Here is a 17,512-nt window from a genome sequence, read left to right as displayed (position 1 = left end):
TGTATTTCTCTAATGATTAGTGATGTTGAGCATCCTGTCATGTGTCTGTTGGTAATCTGTATACCTTCTTTGGAGAAATGTCTATTTAGGTCTTCTGCCCATTTTTGCATTGGGTTGTTTGTTTTTCTGATATTGAGCTGCATGAGCTGCTTCTATATTTTGGAGATTAATCCTTTGTCAGTCACTTCATTTCAAATATTTTCTCCCATTCTGAGGGTTGTCTTTTTGTCTTGTTTATGGTTTCCTTTGCTGTGCAAAAGCTTTGAAGTTTCATTAGGTCCCATTTGTTTATTTTTGTTTTTATTTCCATTTCTCTAGGAGGTGGGTCAAAAAGGATCTTGCCGTGATTTATGTCATGGAGTGTCCTGCCTATGTTTTCCTCTAAGAGTTTTATATTGTCTGGCCTTACATTTAGGTCTTTAATCCATTTTGAGTTTATTTTTGTGTATGGTGTTAGGGAGTGTTCTAATTTCATTCTTTTACATGTAGCTGTCCAGTTTTCCCAGCACCACTTATTGAAGAGACTGTCTTTTCTCCATTGTATATTCTTGCCTCCTTTACCAAAGATAAGGTGACCATATGTGCTTGGGTTTATCTCTGAGCTTTCTATCCTGTTCCATTGATCCATATTTCTGTTTTTGTGCCAGTACCATACTGTCTTGATTACTGTAGCTTTGTAGTATAGTCTGAAGTCAGGGAGCCTGATTCCTGCAGCTCCGTTTTCCTTTCTCAAGATTGCTTTGGCTCTTTGGGGTCTTTTGTGTTTCCATACAAATTGTGCAAGTTTTTGTTCTAGTTCTGTGAAAAGTGCCATTGGTAGGTTGATAGGGATCACATTGAATCTGTAGATTGCTTTGGGTAGTATAGTCATTTTCACAATGTTGATTCTTCCAGTCCAGGAACATGGTATATCTCTCCGTCTGTTTGTATCATCTTTAATTTCTTTTCTCAGTGTCTTATAGTTTTCTGCATACAGGTCTTTTGTCTCCTTAGGTAGGTTTATTCCTAGGTATTATATTCTTTTTGTTGCAATGGTAATTGGGAGTGTTTCCTTAATTTCTCTTTCAGAGTTCTCATCATTAGTGTATAGAAATGCAAGAGATTTCTGTGCATTAATTTTGTATCCTGCTACTTTACCAAATTCATTGATTAGCTCTATTAGTTTTCTGGTAACATCTTTAGGATTCCCTATGTATAGTATCATGTCATCTGCAAACAGTGACAGTTTTACCTCCTCTTTTCCGATTTGGATTCCTTTTATTTCTTTTTCTTATTTCTTTTTCTTCTCTGACTGCTGTGGCTAAAACTTCCAAAACTATATTGAATAATAGTTGTGAGTGTGGACAACCTTGTCTTGTTCCTGATCTTAGTGGAAATGGCTTCAGTTTTTCACCATTGATAACAAAGTTGGCTGTGGGTTTGTCATATATGGCCTTTATTATGTTGAGGTAAGTTCCCACTATGCCTACTTTCTGGAGGGTTTTTATCATAAATGGGTGTTGAATTTTGTCGAAAGCTTTTTCTGCATCTATTGAGATGATCATATGGTTTTTCTCCTTCAATTTGTTAATACGGTTTATCACATTGATTTACGTATATTGAAGAATCCTTGCATTCCTGGGAATAAACCCCATTTGGTCATGGTGTATGATCCTTTTAATGTGCTGTTGGAGTCTGTTTGCTAGTATTTTGTTGAGGATTCTTGCATCTGTGTTCATCAGTGATATTGGCCTGTGCTTTTCTTTTTTTGTGACATCTTTCTCTGGTTTTGGTATCAGGGTGATGGTGGCCTCGTAGAATGAGTCTGGGAGTGTTCCTCCTTCTGGTATATTTTGGAAGAGTTTGAGAAGGATAGGTGTTAACTCTTCTCTGAATGTTTGATAGAATTCGCCTGTGAAGCCATCTGGTCCTGGGCTTTTTGTTTGTTGTAAGATTTTAAATCACAGTTTCAATTTCAGTAGTTGTGATTGGTCTGTTCATATTTTCTGTTTCTTCCTGGTTCAGTTTCAGGAGGTTGTGCTTTTCTAAGAATTTGTCCATTACTTCCAGGTTGTCCATTTTATTGGCATAGAGTTGCTTGTAGTAATCTTTCGTGATCCTTTGTATTTCTGCAGTGTCAGTTGTTACTTCTCCTTTTTCATTTCTAATTCTATTTATTTGAGTCTTCTCACTTTTTTTCTTGATGAGTCTGGCTAATGGTTTATCAATTTTGTTTATCTTCTCAAAGAACCAGCTTTTAGTTTTATTGATCTTTGCTATTGTTTCCTTCATTTCTTTTTCATTTATTTCTGATCTGATCTTTATGATTTCTTTCCTTCTGCTAATTTTGGGGTTTTCTTGTTCTTCTTTCTCTAATTGCTTTAGGTGTAAGGTTAGTTTGTTTATTTGAGATGTTTCTTGTTTCTTGAGGTAGGATTGTATTGGTATAAACTTCCCTCTTAGAGCTGCTTTTGCTGCATCCCATAGGTTTTGGGGCGTCGTGTTTTTATTGTCATTTGTTTCTAGGTATTTTTTGATTTCCTCTTTGATTTCTTCAGTGATCTCTTGGTTATTTAATAGTTTATTGTTTAGCCTCCATGTGTTTGTATTATTTACAGGTTTTTTCCTGTTATTGATATCTCGTCTCATAGCATTGTGGTTGGGAAAGATACTTGATACGATTTCAATTTTCTTAAATTTACGAAGGCTTGATTTGTGACCCAAGATATGATCTATCCTGGAGAATGTTCCATGAGCACTTGAGAAGAAAGTGTATTCTGTTGTTTTTGGATGGAATGTCCTATAAATATCAATTAAGTCCATCTTGTTTAATGTATCATTTAAAGCTTGTGTTTCCTTATTTATTTTCATTTTGGATGATCTGTCCATTGGTGAAAGTGGGGTGTTAAAGTCCCCTACTATGATTGTGTTACTGTCGATTTCCCCTTTTATGGCTGTTAGCGTTTGCCTTATGTATTGAGGTGCTCTTATGTTGGGTGCATAAATATTTACTATTGTTATATCTTCTTCTTGGATCGATCCCTTGATCATTATGTAGTGTCCTTCTTTGTCTCTTGTAATAGTCTTTATTTTAAAGTCTGTTTTGTCTGATACGAGAATTGCTACTCCAGCTTTCTTTTGATTTCCATTTGCATGGAATATCTTTTTCCATCCCCTCATTTTCAGTCTTTATGTGTCCCTAGGTCTGAAGTGGATCTCTTGTAGACAGCATATGTACAAGTCTTGTTTTTGTATCCATTCAGCCAGTCTGTGTATTTTCGTTGGAGCATTTAATCCATTTACATTTAAGGTAGTTATCGATATGTATGTTCCTATTACCATTTTCTTAATTGTTTTGGGTTTGTTATTGTAAGTTGTTTTCTTCTCTTGTGTTTTCTGCCTAGAGAAGTTCGTTAAGCATTTGTTGTAGAGCTGGTTTGGTGGTGCTGAATTCTCTTAGCTCTTGCTTGTCTGTAAAGGTTTCAATTTCTCCGTCGAATCTGAATGAGATCCTTGCTGGGTAGAGTAAACTTGGTTGTAGGTTTTTCCCTTTCATCACTTTAAATATGTCCTGCCACTCCCTTCTGGCCTGCAGAGTTTCTGCGGAAAGATCAGCTGTTAACCTTATGGGGATTCCCTTGAATGTTATTTGTTGTTTCTCCCTTGCTGCTTTTAATATTTTTTCTTCATATTTAATTTTTGATAGTTTGATTAACATGTGTCTTGGCGTGTTTCTCCTTGGTTTTATCCTGTATGGGACCATCTGCACTTCTTGGACTTGATTGACTATTTCCTTACCCATATTAGGGAAGTTTTCAACTATAATCTCTTCATATAGTTTCTCAGTCCCTTTCTTTTTCTCTTCTTCTTCTGGGACCCCTATAATTCGAATGTTGGTGCATTTAACATTCTCCCAGAGGTCTGTGAGATTGTTCTCAATTCTTTTCATTCTTTTTTCTTTATTCTGCTCTGCAGTAGTTATTACCACTGTTTTATCTTCCCAGGTCACTTATCCATTCTTCTGACTTAGTTATTCTGCTATGGATTACTTCCAGAGAATTTTAAATTTCATTTATTTTGTTGTTCATCATTGTTTGTTTGCTCTTTAGTTCTTTTAGTTCTCCTTGTTAAACGTTTCTTGCATTTTCTCCATTCTATTTCCACGATTTTGTATCATCTTTATTATCATTACTCTGAATTCTTTTTCAGGTAGACTGCCTATTTCCTCTTCATTTGTTTGGTCTGGTGGGTTTTTATCTTGCTCCTTCATCTGCTGTGTATTTCTCTATCTTCTCATTTTGCTTAACTTACTGTGTTTGGAGTCTCCATTTCGCAGGCTGCAGGTTTGTAGTTCTCATTGTTTTTGGGGTCTGCTCCCAGTGGGTAAGGTTGGTTCAGTTGGTTGTTTAGGCTTCCTGGTAGAGGGGACTGGTTCCTGTGTTCTGGTGGATGAGGCTGGATCTTGTCTTTCTGGTGGGCAGGACCACATCCCGTGGTGTGTTTTGGGGTGTCTGTGACCTTATCATGATTTTAGGCAGCCTCTCTGCTAATGGGTGGGTTTGTGTGCCTGTCTTGCTAGTTGTTTGGCATAGGGTGTCCAGCACTGTATCTTGCTGGTTGTTGAGTGGAGCTGGGTCTTAGCATTGAGATGGAGATCTCTGGGAGAGCTTTTGCCATTTGATATTACGTGGGGCCCGGAGGTCTCTGGTGGTCCAATGTCCTTAACTTGGCTCTCCCACTTCAGAGGTTCAGGCCTGACACCCAGTGTTAGACAGAGCACCAAGATCCTGTCAGCCACATGGCAAACCTCCTCACTGAGCCCAGGAATTGCCGATCTCTGCTAAGTGACCTAATGTGCGGTGTCCTGATGCCTTTCTTACCTCAACTCTGAGGCAGAGCACTGCTTGGACAAGCATGGGAAGGAACGTCACGTGGACCAAGCCCTGACCTTTGCTGGGGGCCTTCACAGCAGGCCTGGGGCCTGGGCGCTGTTGGTTCAGAAGTGGCTCATTTTAATGTGCTCTGACCTAACGTTGCAGCTGGTTTCTAGAAAGGGAACGAAAAACGCTGCGTTTAAATACAGCAGCCAAGCCCTCCCTTAACCTTGCCTGATCTCTGGGGAGGTAGTTCTAACCTGGAATACCTTTTTCCATCCCCTCACGTTCAGTCTGTATGTGCCTCTAGATCTGAAGTGGGTCTCTTGTAGAAAACATATGTACAGGTCTTCTTTTGTATTCATTCAGCCAGTCTGTGTCTTTTGGTGGAGTATTTAATCTGTTTACATTTAAAGTAATTATTGATACGTATGTTCTTATTGCCATTTTGTTAATTGTTTTGGATTTGTTTTTGTAGGTCTTTTTTTTCCCCTTTCCTCTTTTTCCCTTTCCCTTTCCTCTTTTCCTCTTTTTTCTCTTTCCTGTTTTGTTCTCTTCTCTTGTGATTTGATGACTATCTTTAGTGTTGTGTTGGGATTCCTTTTCCTTTTTTGTATGTATATCTATTATAGATTTTTGGTTTGTGGTTACCATGAGTTTTGGTATAGCAGCCTATATATGTACAAGATTGTTTTAAGTTTCTGATCTCTTAATTTCAAATGCATTTTATTTATTTATTTTTAATTTTAATTTTTTTTTGGCTGTGTTGGTCTTCATTGTTGCACGCGGGCTTTTCTCTAGTTGTGGTGAGCGGGGGCTACTCTTCGTTGTGGTGCGCGGGCTTCTCATTGCAGTGGCTTCTGTTGTTGCAGAGCACAGGCTCTAGGCACGCGGGCTTCAGTAGCTGTGGCACGTGGGCTCAGTAGTTGTGGCTTGTGGGCTCTAGAGCACAGGCTCAGTAATTGTGGCGCACGGGCTTAGTTGCTCCGTGGCATCTGGGGTTTTCCCAGACCAGGGCTCGAACCCATGCCCACTGCATTGGCAGGGGGATTCTTAACCACTGTGCCACCAGGGAAGCCCTCAAATGCATTTTAAATATCCTGCGTTTGTACTCTCTCTCCTCCTCTCACATTTACTAGTTTCGATATTATATTTGTATGTGGATGATTTTGTACCTTTACTATATGTTTGCCTTTACTGGTGAGCTTTTCATTTCATACTTTTCTTATTTTTAGTTGTGGTCTTTTCTTTTCCATTTGGAGAAGTTCCTTTAGCATTTGTTGTAAAGCTGGTTTGGTAGTGCAGAATTCTCTTAGCTTTTGCCTGTCTGTAAAGCTTTTGATTTCTCCATCAAATATGAACTAGAGCCTTGCTGGGTAGAGTATTCTTGGTTGTAGGTTTTTCCCCTTCATCACTTTAAATATATTATGCCACTCCCTTCAGGCCTGCAGAGTTTCTGCTGAAAAATCGGCTGATAACCTAATGGGGATTCCCTTGTATGTTATTTGTTGCTTTTCCCTTGTTGTTTTCATATTTTCTCTGTCTTTATTTTTTGTCAGTTTGATGACTATGTGTCTTGGTCTGTTCCTCCTTGAATTAATCCTGTATAGGATTCTCTATGCTTCCTGGACTTGGGTGACTATTTCCTTTCCCATGTTAGGGAAGTGTTCAGCTATTATCTCTTCAAATATTTTCTTAGGCCCTTTCTCTCCCTCTTCTCCTTCTGGGAACCCTGTAATGGAAATGTTGGTGCATTGGACATTGTCCCAGAGGTCTCTTAACCTGTGCTCATTTCTTTTCATTCCTTTTTCTTTATTCTGTTCCACATCAGTGATTTCCACTACTCTGTCTTCCAGTTCACTGATTTGTTCTTTTGCCTCATTTATTCTGCTATTGATTCCTTCTAGTGTATTTTTCATTTCAGTTATTGCATTCTTCAACTCTGTTTAGTTGTTCTTTATATTTTCTAACTCTTTGCTAATAACTTCTTGCTCTGTGCATCCATTCTTTTCCCGAGTTCTTGGATCATCTTTACAATCATTACTTTGAACTCTTTCTCAGGTAGATTGCCTATCTCCAGTTTACTTAGTTGTTCTTCTGGAGTTTTATCTTGTTCCTTTGTCTGGAACATATTCCTTTGCTGTCTCATTTTGTTTAAATTTCTATTTGTTTTTTTATGTATGTAGTAGAATAGTTAACATTTCTTGACCTTGCAGAAGTGGTCCTCTGTAGGGGATGTCCTATGTTTCCCAACAGTACACTCCCATCTTGTTAACTAAGGGCCAGGGACCAGTCCCAGGGTGGGTTCTGACCTGTGTTTTTGGAGTTAGTTCCGCAGGCCGCGGGATTGTAGTTTTCTTGCTTCTCGTGTCTTCCCCCTGGTGGGTGAGGCTGGTCTAGAGGCTTGTCCAGGCTTCCTGGTGGGAGGGGCCAGTGCCCACCCACTGGTGAGTGGACCTGGGTGCTGCCCCTCTGGTGGGCAGGGCCATGTCAAGGGGCATGTCTGGAGGTGGCTGTGGGCTCAGGAAGTCTTTAGGCAGCCTGTCTGCTGATGGGTGGGGCTGTGTTCCTGCCCTCTTGGTTGTTTGGCCTGAGGCGTCCCAGCACTGGAGCCTACAGGCTGTTGGGTGGGGCCAGGCCTTGGTGCCGAGATCCCAAGCCAGACGTCTACCTCCAGCCAGAGTTCACATCAATGACCACTCCTCAGTGTGTCAGCCACCAGCTTTTATGATCTTAGAGAGAGCCACAGCTGCCCCCTGCCTTCCCAGGAGACCCTCCAAGACCAGCAGGGAGGTCTGGCCCAGGCTCCTATGAAGTCACTGCTTTTGCCCTCAGTCCCAGTGCACGCAGGACCTTGTATATGCCCTCCAAGAGTGAAGTCTCTGTTTTCCCCAGTCCTGTGGAGCTCCTACAGTCAAGCCCCCCTGGCCTTCAAAGCCAAATGCTCTGGGGCTCCTCCTCCCAGTGCCAGACCCCTAGGCTGGGGAACCTGGTGTGGGGCTCAGAGCTCTCATTCCTTTGGGAGAATTTCTGTGGTATAATTATTCTCCAGTTTGTGGGTCACCCACCCAGGTTGTATGGGATTTGATTATATTGCGAGTGCACCCCTCCTACCATCTCGCTGTGGCTTCTTCTTTATGTCTTTGAATGTAGAATGTTTTCTTTTGGTAGCTTCCAGTCTTTTTTACTGATGGTTGTTCAGCAGTTAGTTGTGATTTTGGTGTGCTTGTGAGAGGAGGTAAGCTCAAGGTCCTTCTGCTCCATTATGTTGTCTCCAATCCTGCTCCTGTTTGCTTGTTTCTTAATCCAGCCTCCCAGTTTTAGTGTTTTGGAATGTCTGACCCAGTTAAACTTAATTACTATAACTACAAATACTATTTGGTTCCTATTTGGTTGATTTGTTAATTTTCCTTTTTCTCTTTTTTCTGGCCATCTTTTATTAATCAAATATTTTAAAATATTTCATTTAATCCTCTCTGTTAACTTTATATATATATATATTTACTACTATTGACCCCAGAGATTACAACATACATCCTTAGCTTATTACAGTCTAATAAAATTATTAATTTACCATGCTAGGACCTTACAACACTTTATATCATTTACCCATTCACTTTTTTTTTTTGTAACCCATTCACTTTTGTGTTACACATGTCCTTCATTTTAATTTTACATATATCTTAAACCCATAAGATGTAATTATTATTGCTTTTTGTAGTTAATTATTCATTTATATTTACCTACATATTTACCCCTTCCATTACTTTTCATTAGTTTGTGCATTTCTGTGTTTTTCTCTGGGATTATTTCCTGCCTGCTTGAAGAATCTGCTGGTGACGAATTCTCTCAGTTTTTGTTTGTTTGAAAATGTCTTTTATCACTTTCATGTTTGAAGGATATTTTTAATGGGTAGAGATTTCTAGGTTGCCAGTTACTTTCAGCACTTTTAGGTTGCTATTAGTTGTTACTTTCCTCCCTCCTGCCCTCCCCCCCCCCCCACCCCTTAGTTGTAAGTAACTTGCTGGGGTGAATACCTGACCCAGACTAAACTAAACATATTCCCTCTTTTGTAAATTAGAAATGAAAACCTGAGGTATCAGTGGTGGACTTTGCAGAAGAAAGGTCAGAAGGGATCACTGGGGCCAATAGCATTGGAAACAAGTCAGAGTTGGGGGGAGCAGTAAAGAAGGGTCTTGCAAGGCAGTGGAATTAGCTGAGAGGAGTGGAGGGGGGGGCCTGAATGGCCCTAGTGGAAGGGAGATGGGGAGGGCAGCTGCCTGCTGACTTCCTGATTTTCAAAAGCCTGCATTTAGTTTCTGTGAGGGGTCTCTGTATATTTTTCAGTAAATCTCATTTTACCTTGGGCTTGCCTTAGTAAACTTCTTTACATTTCAATCAACAAAAAAATTTTGTAAAAAACAAAAACTTTTACCTGAAAACTTGACACATAATAGGCATTTGATAATTGGTGGCTGCTGCTGTTGTTATTCAGATCCTAAAGTGGAGTAAAGAGCTGATCCTCAGGATTTTCTAGTCATGCCAGTGGGATGGGCCGCATGTTTTAGGGGGCTCTGTTAGTCAAATGCAAATTTACTATTGGGTTGGTCAAAACGTTTGTTTGGTTTTTTCCCATAAGATGGCTCTAGTAGTGCTTAGTTGTCTAACTTCATTTGAAACAATTTCATTAGATTGTATTGTGACAGCTGTCATATAAGCCTGCATTAAAAAAAAAAAACTTATCAAAACTGGTGAATTTTTGTGTAGCCATATTGAATATGGAATATTGAAGATGGAAGAAAAAAAGCAACATTTTTGGCCTATTATGCTTTATTATTTCAAGAAAGATAAAACCACAAATGAAACACAAAAAAAGACTTGTGCAGTATATGGAGAAGGTGCTGTGACTGACTGAACGTGTCAAAAGTGGTTTGTGAAGTTTTGTGCTAGAGATTTCTCTCTGGACGTTGCTCCCTGGTCGGGTAGACCAGTTGGAGTTGATAGTGATCAAATCGAGACATTAATTGAGAATCATCAACATTATACCACACAGGAGACAGCCGACATACTCAAAATATCCAAGTTGAGCAATGAAAATCATGTGCATTAGCTTGGTTATGTCCATCGCTTTGATGTTTGGGTTTCACGTAAGTAAAGCGAAAAACATCTTCTTGACTGTATTTCCACATGCGATTCTCCGCTTAAACGTAACGAAAATGTTCCATTTTTAAAACATATTGTGACGGGCAATGAAAAGTGGATACTGTACAATAATGTGGGATGGAAGAGATCGCGGGGCAAGCGAAATGAACCACCACCAACCACACCAAAGGCCGGTCTTCATCCAAAGGAGGTGATGTTGTCTATATGGTGGGATTGGAAGGGAGTCCTCTATTATGAGCTCCTTCCAGAAAACCAAACGATTAATTCCAGCAAATACTGCTCCCAGCACCCCTGCGAACATGGCGCTGCGAGTGGCGCGGAGCGTGCGGGCCGGGGTCAGCAGCCTGCGCCCAACGCGCCCTGCCCGCCGCAGCCCTGGGGACTGCGGGCGGGCGCCGTCCGGGAGCTGCGCACCAGACCCGCTCTGCTGTCGGGTCGTAAATTCACAGACAAACATGAATGGGTAACAACAGAAAATGGTGTTGGAACAGTGGGAATCAGCAATTTTGCACAGGAAGCATTGGGAGATGTTGTTTACTGTAGTCTGCCTGAAGTTGGGACAAAATTGAACAAACGAGGAATTTGGTGCTTTGGAAAGTGTGAAAGCTGCTAGTGAACTCTCTTCTCCTCTATCAGGAGAAGTAACTGAAATTAATGAAGCTCTAGCAGAAAATCCAGGACTTGTCAACAGATCTTGTTATGACGATGGTTGGCTGATCAAGATGACACTCAGTAACCCTTCAGAACTAGATGAACTAATGAGTGAAGAAGCATATGAGAAATACATAAAATCTATTGAGGAGTGAAAATGGAACCCCTAAATAAACTAGTTTGAAACAACTTAATCTAGCATAGTTGTCTTAAATTAGTGGTGGATAGATTTTTAAAAAGCAACTTTTAGCAAAAGAAACTACTTGCAACAGTGTTGCCTGAAGAAAATACCCCTTAACTTCCTAATGATTTCAGATAAACACATGCATCTTTTTCACAACACCCTGTGATTTTTAGGCTAGTCTCCAGTTATAATACTCAGAATTCCTGAAATTATCTGTGGTAAAACTAGTTATAAAAATTATGTAATTCAAGGATAACATTGTTATCTTAACCTTATATAACATTGTAACTTGCTTACAGCCATCCCTGGATTTGCGTCAAAAAACTCAATGAACTTGCCACTGGAAATAAATGGCAGTGGAGAAAAGTTTATTAGTTGTATAGTGTCCAGTAAAGAACATTACTATCTTAATTTTGCAATATACTGTGTTTGCTGGTGCTATTTTTATACAGTGAAGCAACAGCCTTGCAGGAAAATAAGAAACAGTTTAATAATAAACTTCTTATTCAACTTCTTAAAAACTAAAAAAATACTGCTCCCAATTAGGCCAACTGAAAGCAGCACTCAATGAAAAGCATCCAGAATTAGTCAACAGCAAACACATAATCTTCCATCAGGATAACGCAAGACCACATGTTTCTTTGATGACCAGACGAAAACTGTTACAGCTTGGCTGGGAAGTTCTGATTCATCCGCCACATTCACCAGCCATTGCACCTTAGGATTTCCATTTATTTCAGTCTTTACAAAATTCTCTTAATGGAAAAAAATTTCAATTCCCTGCAAGACTGTAAAAGGCACTTGGAACAGTTCTTTGCTCAAAAAGATAAAGTTTTGGGAAGATGGAATTATGAAGTTGCCTGAAAAATGGCAGAAGGTAGTGGAACAAAAGGGTGAATACGTTGTTCAATGAAGTTCTTGGTGAAAATGAAAAATGTGTCGTTTATTTTTACTTAAAAACCAAAAGAACTTTTTGGCCAACCCAACTTTGAAAAATGGTCACCATATAATTGTGAGTGGGCACACTTGTGGTTGAAGAGTTTGGAAATACATTTGTCTAATTTCACTTATTCTATTATATTTTCTTCCCTTGTTACTTCCAGACCCTTGCTGTCTCTCATGCAAAGAAGAAAATCTAGGAAACTTAGAGAAATACATAATTACTAATTGAATAGATAATACTTTATGAGTATTAAAAGTCTCCTACTTTGAGTATTAAAATATTGGTATCTTGTAAATGTTTTTAAAGTTCTAGAGTAAAGGAGTAATTACAGATTTTAAGACAAGTGAAAAACTTAACTTTTTTTTGGTCCTTTTCATAGGTTCTCCGGGGACATAAAACTTTCCTAAATGATGCTTATAATTGGGAGTTTTTGATCTGGGAATCAGCTTTACTACTCTTCTTACTGCGCTTAGCCTCACTGGGGTCTGAAACCAATAAGAAATACAGCAATGTCTCAATATTACTTACCGAACAGGTATTGATTGGTCCTTGACAGTTTGATTCAGTGGTTAGAGATGGTATAGTAAGATTTCTGCAGACGATTCAGGGTTGAGTCTAGATTCTGTCACTTTCTAGCTATATGACCTTACACCTTACAAGTCACTTTGCAACTATATAATTGTTTCCTCTTTATAAAATGAGGATATTATCTTTCCCACCTGCTCCCAGGATTGGGTGCTACTTCATAGTATAAAAATTATTTTTGTTGGTGGTAATGGAGCATGCTTTTAATCTCATATTCTGTGTCAAGTACTAGATCTTTAGAGTACCTGTCATTTAAGGATGTTTAATAAGCTTCTTGACTTCCTTCTCTAGCAGTCAAACGCTGAATACATTCAGTGTTTGGAAAATACTTGCTCTTTAGTATGTGAGTAGATATTACAATTGAGAAATGTTTCTTATAAATACAGAGTACTATAGAGTTTTTTTTGTTTTTAATTTCATGTTTATCCATAAGTTTTAAATAAAAATACCTAATATCATTAGATTTTTTTTTTTGGCCTTAGAATTATAGTGGAGAATTCTTACCATAAGGGGAAAAACAAGGGATTAGTAAATTAAAAGCAGCTATCTTCTTCCATTCCATGAATGTTTAATGAGGATTTTAGATTATTTGGGGGATACCAAGATGAATAAGATATAGTTTTTGAACTCAAGGAGTTTACATTTTAATTGCTATAATTAATATAAAAGTTTGCATTGTTTTGATAAATTGCTTCATTGTTATTTTTTCTTCACTAAATAGCTTTTCTTTGCCATATGTGACTGATTAGGGATGGGGGTTTGGGTAGGTGGCATATGTGCTCTGAAGAAAGAGCCACTGGAATTTTGAAATTTATTTTACTTGAAAACATTGCCCTCAAAATCTGCCATGTTGAATGCAATATATATATCTATCTTTTCCATGACATTTGCCCTAATCTCTATTCCTTCCCTTAGATTAATTTATATCTTAAAATGGAAAAAAAGCCGAATAAGAAAGAACAGCTTACTCTAGTAAACAATGTATTAAAGCTATCCACCAAGTTGTTGAAAGTAAGTAATATCCCGTGATACATTTTTACTACCACTTAATTAAATCAGTGCTGTACTTCTTGGAGAGGACCCTAGTAACAGATAGATGCTGTGTAGATTCAAACTACCAACTTGATAGTTTGGGGTTAATGACTCTATGAGAAAAAGTTTCCCAACTTACTACCCAAGTTCTAGTGATTACTGATGTCTGTCACATTTTAAAATTACATTAAAAAATCACAAATAGCATATCGCTTGAATCCACCTTTAAAAACTTAGCTAGTGGAAAAGTAGGTGAGAGTCCATTACAGGCATTAATTAATTAATTAATTAATTTTTAATTTTAAAATTATTATTTTTAATTGAAGTATAGTTGATTTACAATGTTTCTGGTATACTGCAAAGTGATATATATATTCAGATTCTTTTCCACTATAGGTTATTACAAGATATTGAACATAGTTCCCTGTACAATGCAGTAGGTCCTTGTTTATTTTATATACAATAGTCTGTATCTGTTAATCCCAAATTCCAAATTTATCCCTCCCCCACTTCCCCTCATTACAGGTTTTTTGAAGGTAGCTATTGAACATTAAGGGAAGAGGTTTTAAGCAATCATCCTCTCCCAAGACTGAAAAAAACAGTCCAGAAATCACTGATGGCTATTATGAAACCATGTATTTCATCTCAGTTCTTTCATGTTTTTGTAGGAGCTGGACACACCATTTAGACTCTATGGACTGACAATGAATCCCTTGATCTACAATATCACACGAGTAGTTATCCTTTCTGCTGTCTCAGGTGTTATAAGTGATCTTCTAGGATTTAATATAAGAGTAAGTGTGATTATCACTCTTTAGCATCTGCCTTAGTCTTAAAACTTATTGTATATAGTAATCTTTGTTCTTCCCACTGTGTGTGTGTGTGTGTGAGAGAGAGCGAGAGAGGGAGGGTGGAAGGAGGGAGGGAGGGACTGGCATGGAAATAACTCTTGAGGTAGAGAAATAGACATTTGAAATAGACATTCAGCTTAGGTTTTCTCATTTTATGCAAGTACAATAGATCGTGCTCTTGAATGGAACAAAAAAATCAAGTTTGAATCTCATGTCAATTTAATAGCATGGGCTGTGTTGGCCTCTGATCTAGGGAAATGTACAGAGGGAGAATGAATGAAAACCAAAAACCCATGAACTGCAGTATATCTTTTTTGATCCTGGAAATTGTTAACGGTTTTTTCTCTATGATGTTCTATGGTTGCTGTTGTCACAGTTGGTACTTTTTTCTTATGTAAACGGTTCTTGGTTTACATGTAAGTGTACCTATCAACCCCACCTATTTGTCATAAAACTAACTATTTTGGTGATTTTCTTTTCTTAGCTGTGGAAAATTAAGTCATAAGCTGAGTCATGTGCCCGGACTTTCTCCCCTTGCTGGCATCAGTGCTTAACCCATTAAGGAAAGAAATGACTGCAAACCCATGAGACACCCACCTGCTTGTTCACACGGAGAGGAGCCCTCAGCTCTACCTAATCTAACGAATGGTGTTTTCAGAGGAACAGAGCCTTTTCCAACTGGGTGTGCATGCTAAAAACCTGTATTTTCATGGTTTTCAAATAGTATGAATAGTCAGGAGACTGAAGACTGTTGTGTTATAGTAACTTAAGGACAACTTTTTAAGTTAAGAAATTTATTCTGGGCATTTCAGTGCTGTGACAGTTCTGTTTATTGGAAATAGTCTTTTGGGTAACTATGGCAGATGCCCAAAGCATGAAGCAAAATCCTTTATTGGAAATATGCAAATTCAGTACTTTTCTATTACAGTCTATAGAATTGGAGATTTCATTTCTCTAGCAAAGAGAGATCAAGTTTAAACTATTTTAGGTTGAACCTGAATAAAAGAACTTTATTGCAGAATTTCAGTTTCTAGGCTTTTTTGTTGTTGTTGAAAGAAAAAAATAACCTTTTAAACTGTGATTTTCTGTTAAACTGTGGAGAAAATTTTAATTAGTTTATAATTTTGAAGTTAATCCTAATAACTGTATAGTTGTTGGTGAAAGAGTCATGCATGTAATGTGGCATGTAGTTCAGCATGAGAAATTTAAGTCTATGCACCCTCATCCGTGTCCACCAGAAAACACGTTTTCCATTTAAATCATCTGAGCTATGTTTCCCATCACACTACTAAGTGAAGCGTTCATAGTTTATCTGTTGTGAGACTCAATGTATTTAACCCTCAGTATAATCTCATGTCCTCGGTGTCTGTACTGAGCCAAGCTATGCCACTGATGATTAGGATTCTCTTATCAGTATCCCCTGTTACACATACATGCGTATACATATGTTAATGAAAACTCTAATAGTCTACATTTAATTCCTGCTCATTAAGTTACCCACTTTGAAGAATCTCTCGAGGCAAATTGAAAGCCCACATTTTAATGACAAGATTTTGTGAATTTTTAAATGGAAATAATTAGGAAGCTTAGTTTTTACATGTGAAGTGTGTACATGCAAAATCAGTGTATCATTTACACATATCCTAAGATGCAGGAAGATTTTTGAGGTTTAAAGATGAATTTCTTGAGTCCAGGAATTGAGGTCAGACCTTTCTGGATTCATATCCTTGGCTCTGCTATTTATTAGCTTCATAGTCTAAGGCAAGTTACTTAACATTTTTGCATCTCAATTTCCTTACCTGTTTAATAAGGATAATAACTACCTAATAGTGTTGTTAAGGTTAAATGACATTACCATGTAAGGTACTTAACATAGCATAAAGTACGTAGCCCTTAATAAATCCACAACAAACATTTGTAATTACTGTTTAAAACCCTTTAAAAATCTTTTGCTGATAGAGTCCTAACTGTGAAGATAGAAATATAGGGGGCAAGATTGCTGAACTAGAAGTGGATTACCAAAAATTTGCAGCCATTCCAAATACTGCATGAGAGTTACAATTCTTTTTAAAAAGTAAAACCCCATTATAGTGATTTACCTTTGGAAGGAACTGATCTGTAAAGGCACTTCAGTGTCTCGACAGATGGCTAATAGAAATCATGCTTTAACTATTTTCCATAAGGAACAAGAGCAGCTATCTCAAATCCAGGATTGAGCTGCTCAGTGCAGATTTCAGATGAAGAAAGCTGATGCCTTTATCTTTTTCTCCTACAAAAAAAAACCACTGTTCTATTTTTATTTGAATTTTTTACACAGTGAATTCTGTAGCGTAAATGCAGTATTCAGAATAGTTTACTCCTGTGAGTTGTTTCGATTATGGTTTTGATGGTGTATAATTTGTTTAAATGATTTTTCAGGTGGGTAAAATTAACTGTATGGGTAGCTGCTCATGTCGGAAACTTGGGAATCATTTTTCACTCTTGTCTTTCTCATACCTCACATCCAGTCATCAAGTCTGTGAGTAATTATCTTCTAGATATTTTTCTAATCAGTCCATTCTTCTCCATCCCCACTTTCACCACCCTCATCTAAGTCAACATCCTTTGTTTTTGAACAAGATTCTGCTTTTCTGCCCCTCTCCCCCATGCCCACCTATTCATCTCAAAAGTTAATGTGTCTTTTCTGAAATGCAAGTCTCAGTCTCATCGTTTAGAATCTATTAATGGCTTAGTATTACTCTGAAGGTAAAAATCCAAAATCTTTTTAGCAAGGTGTATAGGCCTACCTTGTTGAGAAAGATTTTTGAATCTTTATATTTGAAAGATGTTTTTTCTGGGCATAAAATTCTAGTTTTAAAGATGTTGCTGCTCTGCTGCCTCCTGGATTGCACTGCTTCTGACAAGAAGTCTGCTGTCACTGTCATCTTTGTTCTTCTGTATGTAATGTCTTTTTTTTTTTTTTTAACTCTGGCTGCTTTTAAGGTTTTTATCTTTTTTCATTGAATTTGTGCTGTTTAGTTATAATGTGCATTGGTGTAGTTGTCGTCATTTTTTGTGTGTGTGCTTGGGATTTGTTGCACTTACTGGGTCTCTGGATTTTTAGTGTTCATCAAATTTGGAAAAATTTTGACTGTTATTTCTTAAAATAAGTTTTCTATACCCCAGTCTCCCACCTCCTGAGACTCCACGTGTTCATTAGGTTGCTTGAAGTTGTCCCACAGCTTACTGATGTTCTGTACATTGTCCCAGT

General features: G+C 38.0%; 1 protein-coding gene and 1 pseudogene across 4 annotated transcripts in view; both read left to right on the top strand.

Moving 5' to 3' along the window:
• Window positions 1–15,365, top strand: part of PHTF1 (putative homeodomain transcription factor 1) — a 62,003-nt gene extending 46,638 nt beyond the window's left edge. Inside the window, exons 9-12 of one of the 4 annotated variants that reach the window (XM_057544937.1) lie at window positions 12,174–12,329; window positions 13,295–13,390; window positions 14,080–14,205; window positions 14,747–15,365. In XM_057544937.1, coding sequence (XP_057400920.1) covers window positions 12,174–12,329; window positions 13,295–13,390; window positions 14,080–14,205; window positions 14,747–14,767 — 399 coding nt within the window. In that variant the 3' untranslated portion in view covers window positions 14,768–15,365. The remainder of the gene's footprint in view (window positions 1–12,173; window positions 12,330–13,294; window positions 13,391–14,079; window positions 14,206–14,746) is intronic. The other 3 variants (XM_057544934.1, XM_007169370.2, XM_007169369.2) reach the window with 3 other exon arrangements.
• On the top strand, window positions 10,316–11,022 carry LOC130708071 (glycine cleavage system H protein, mitochondrial-like; annotated as a pseudogene).
• Window positions 15,366–17,512: the final 2,147 nt, after the last annotated feature.

The sequence above is a fragment of the Balaenoptera acutorostrata genome, chromosome 1, assembly GCF_949987535.1.
Source record: "Balaenoptera acutorostrata chromosome 1, mBalAcu1.1, whole genome shotgun sequence".
Taxonomy (NCBI): Eukaryota; Metazoa; Chordata; class Mammalia; order Artiodactyla; family Balaenopteridae; genus Balaenoptera; species Balaenoptera acutorostrata.
This window is presented reverse-complemented; position numbering and strand designations above follow the sequence as displayed.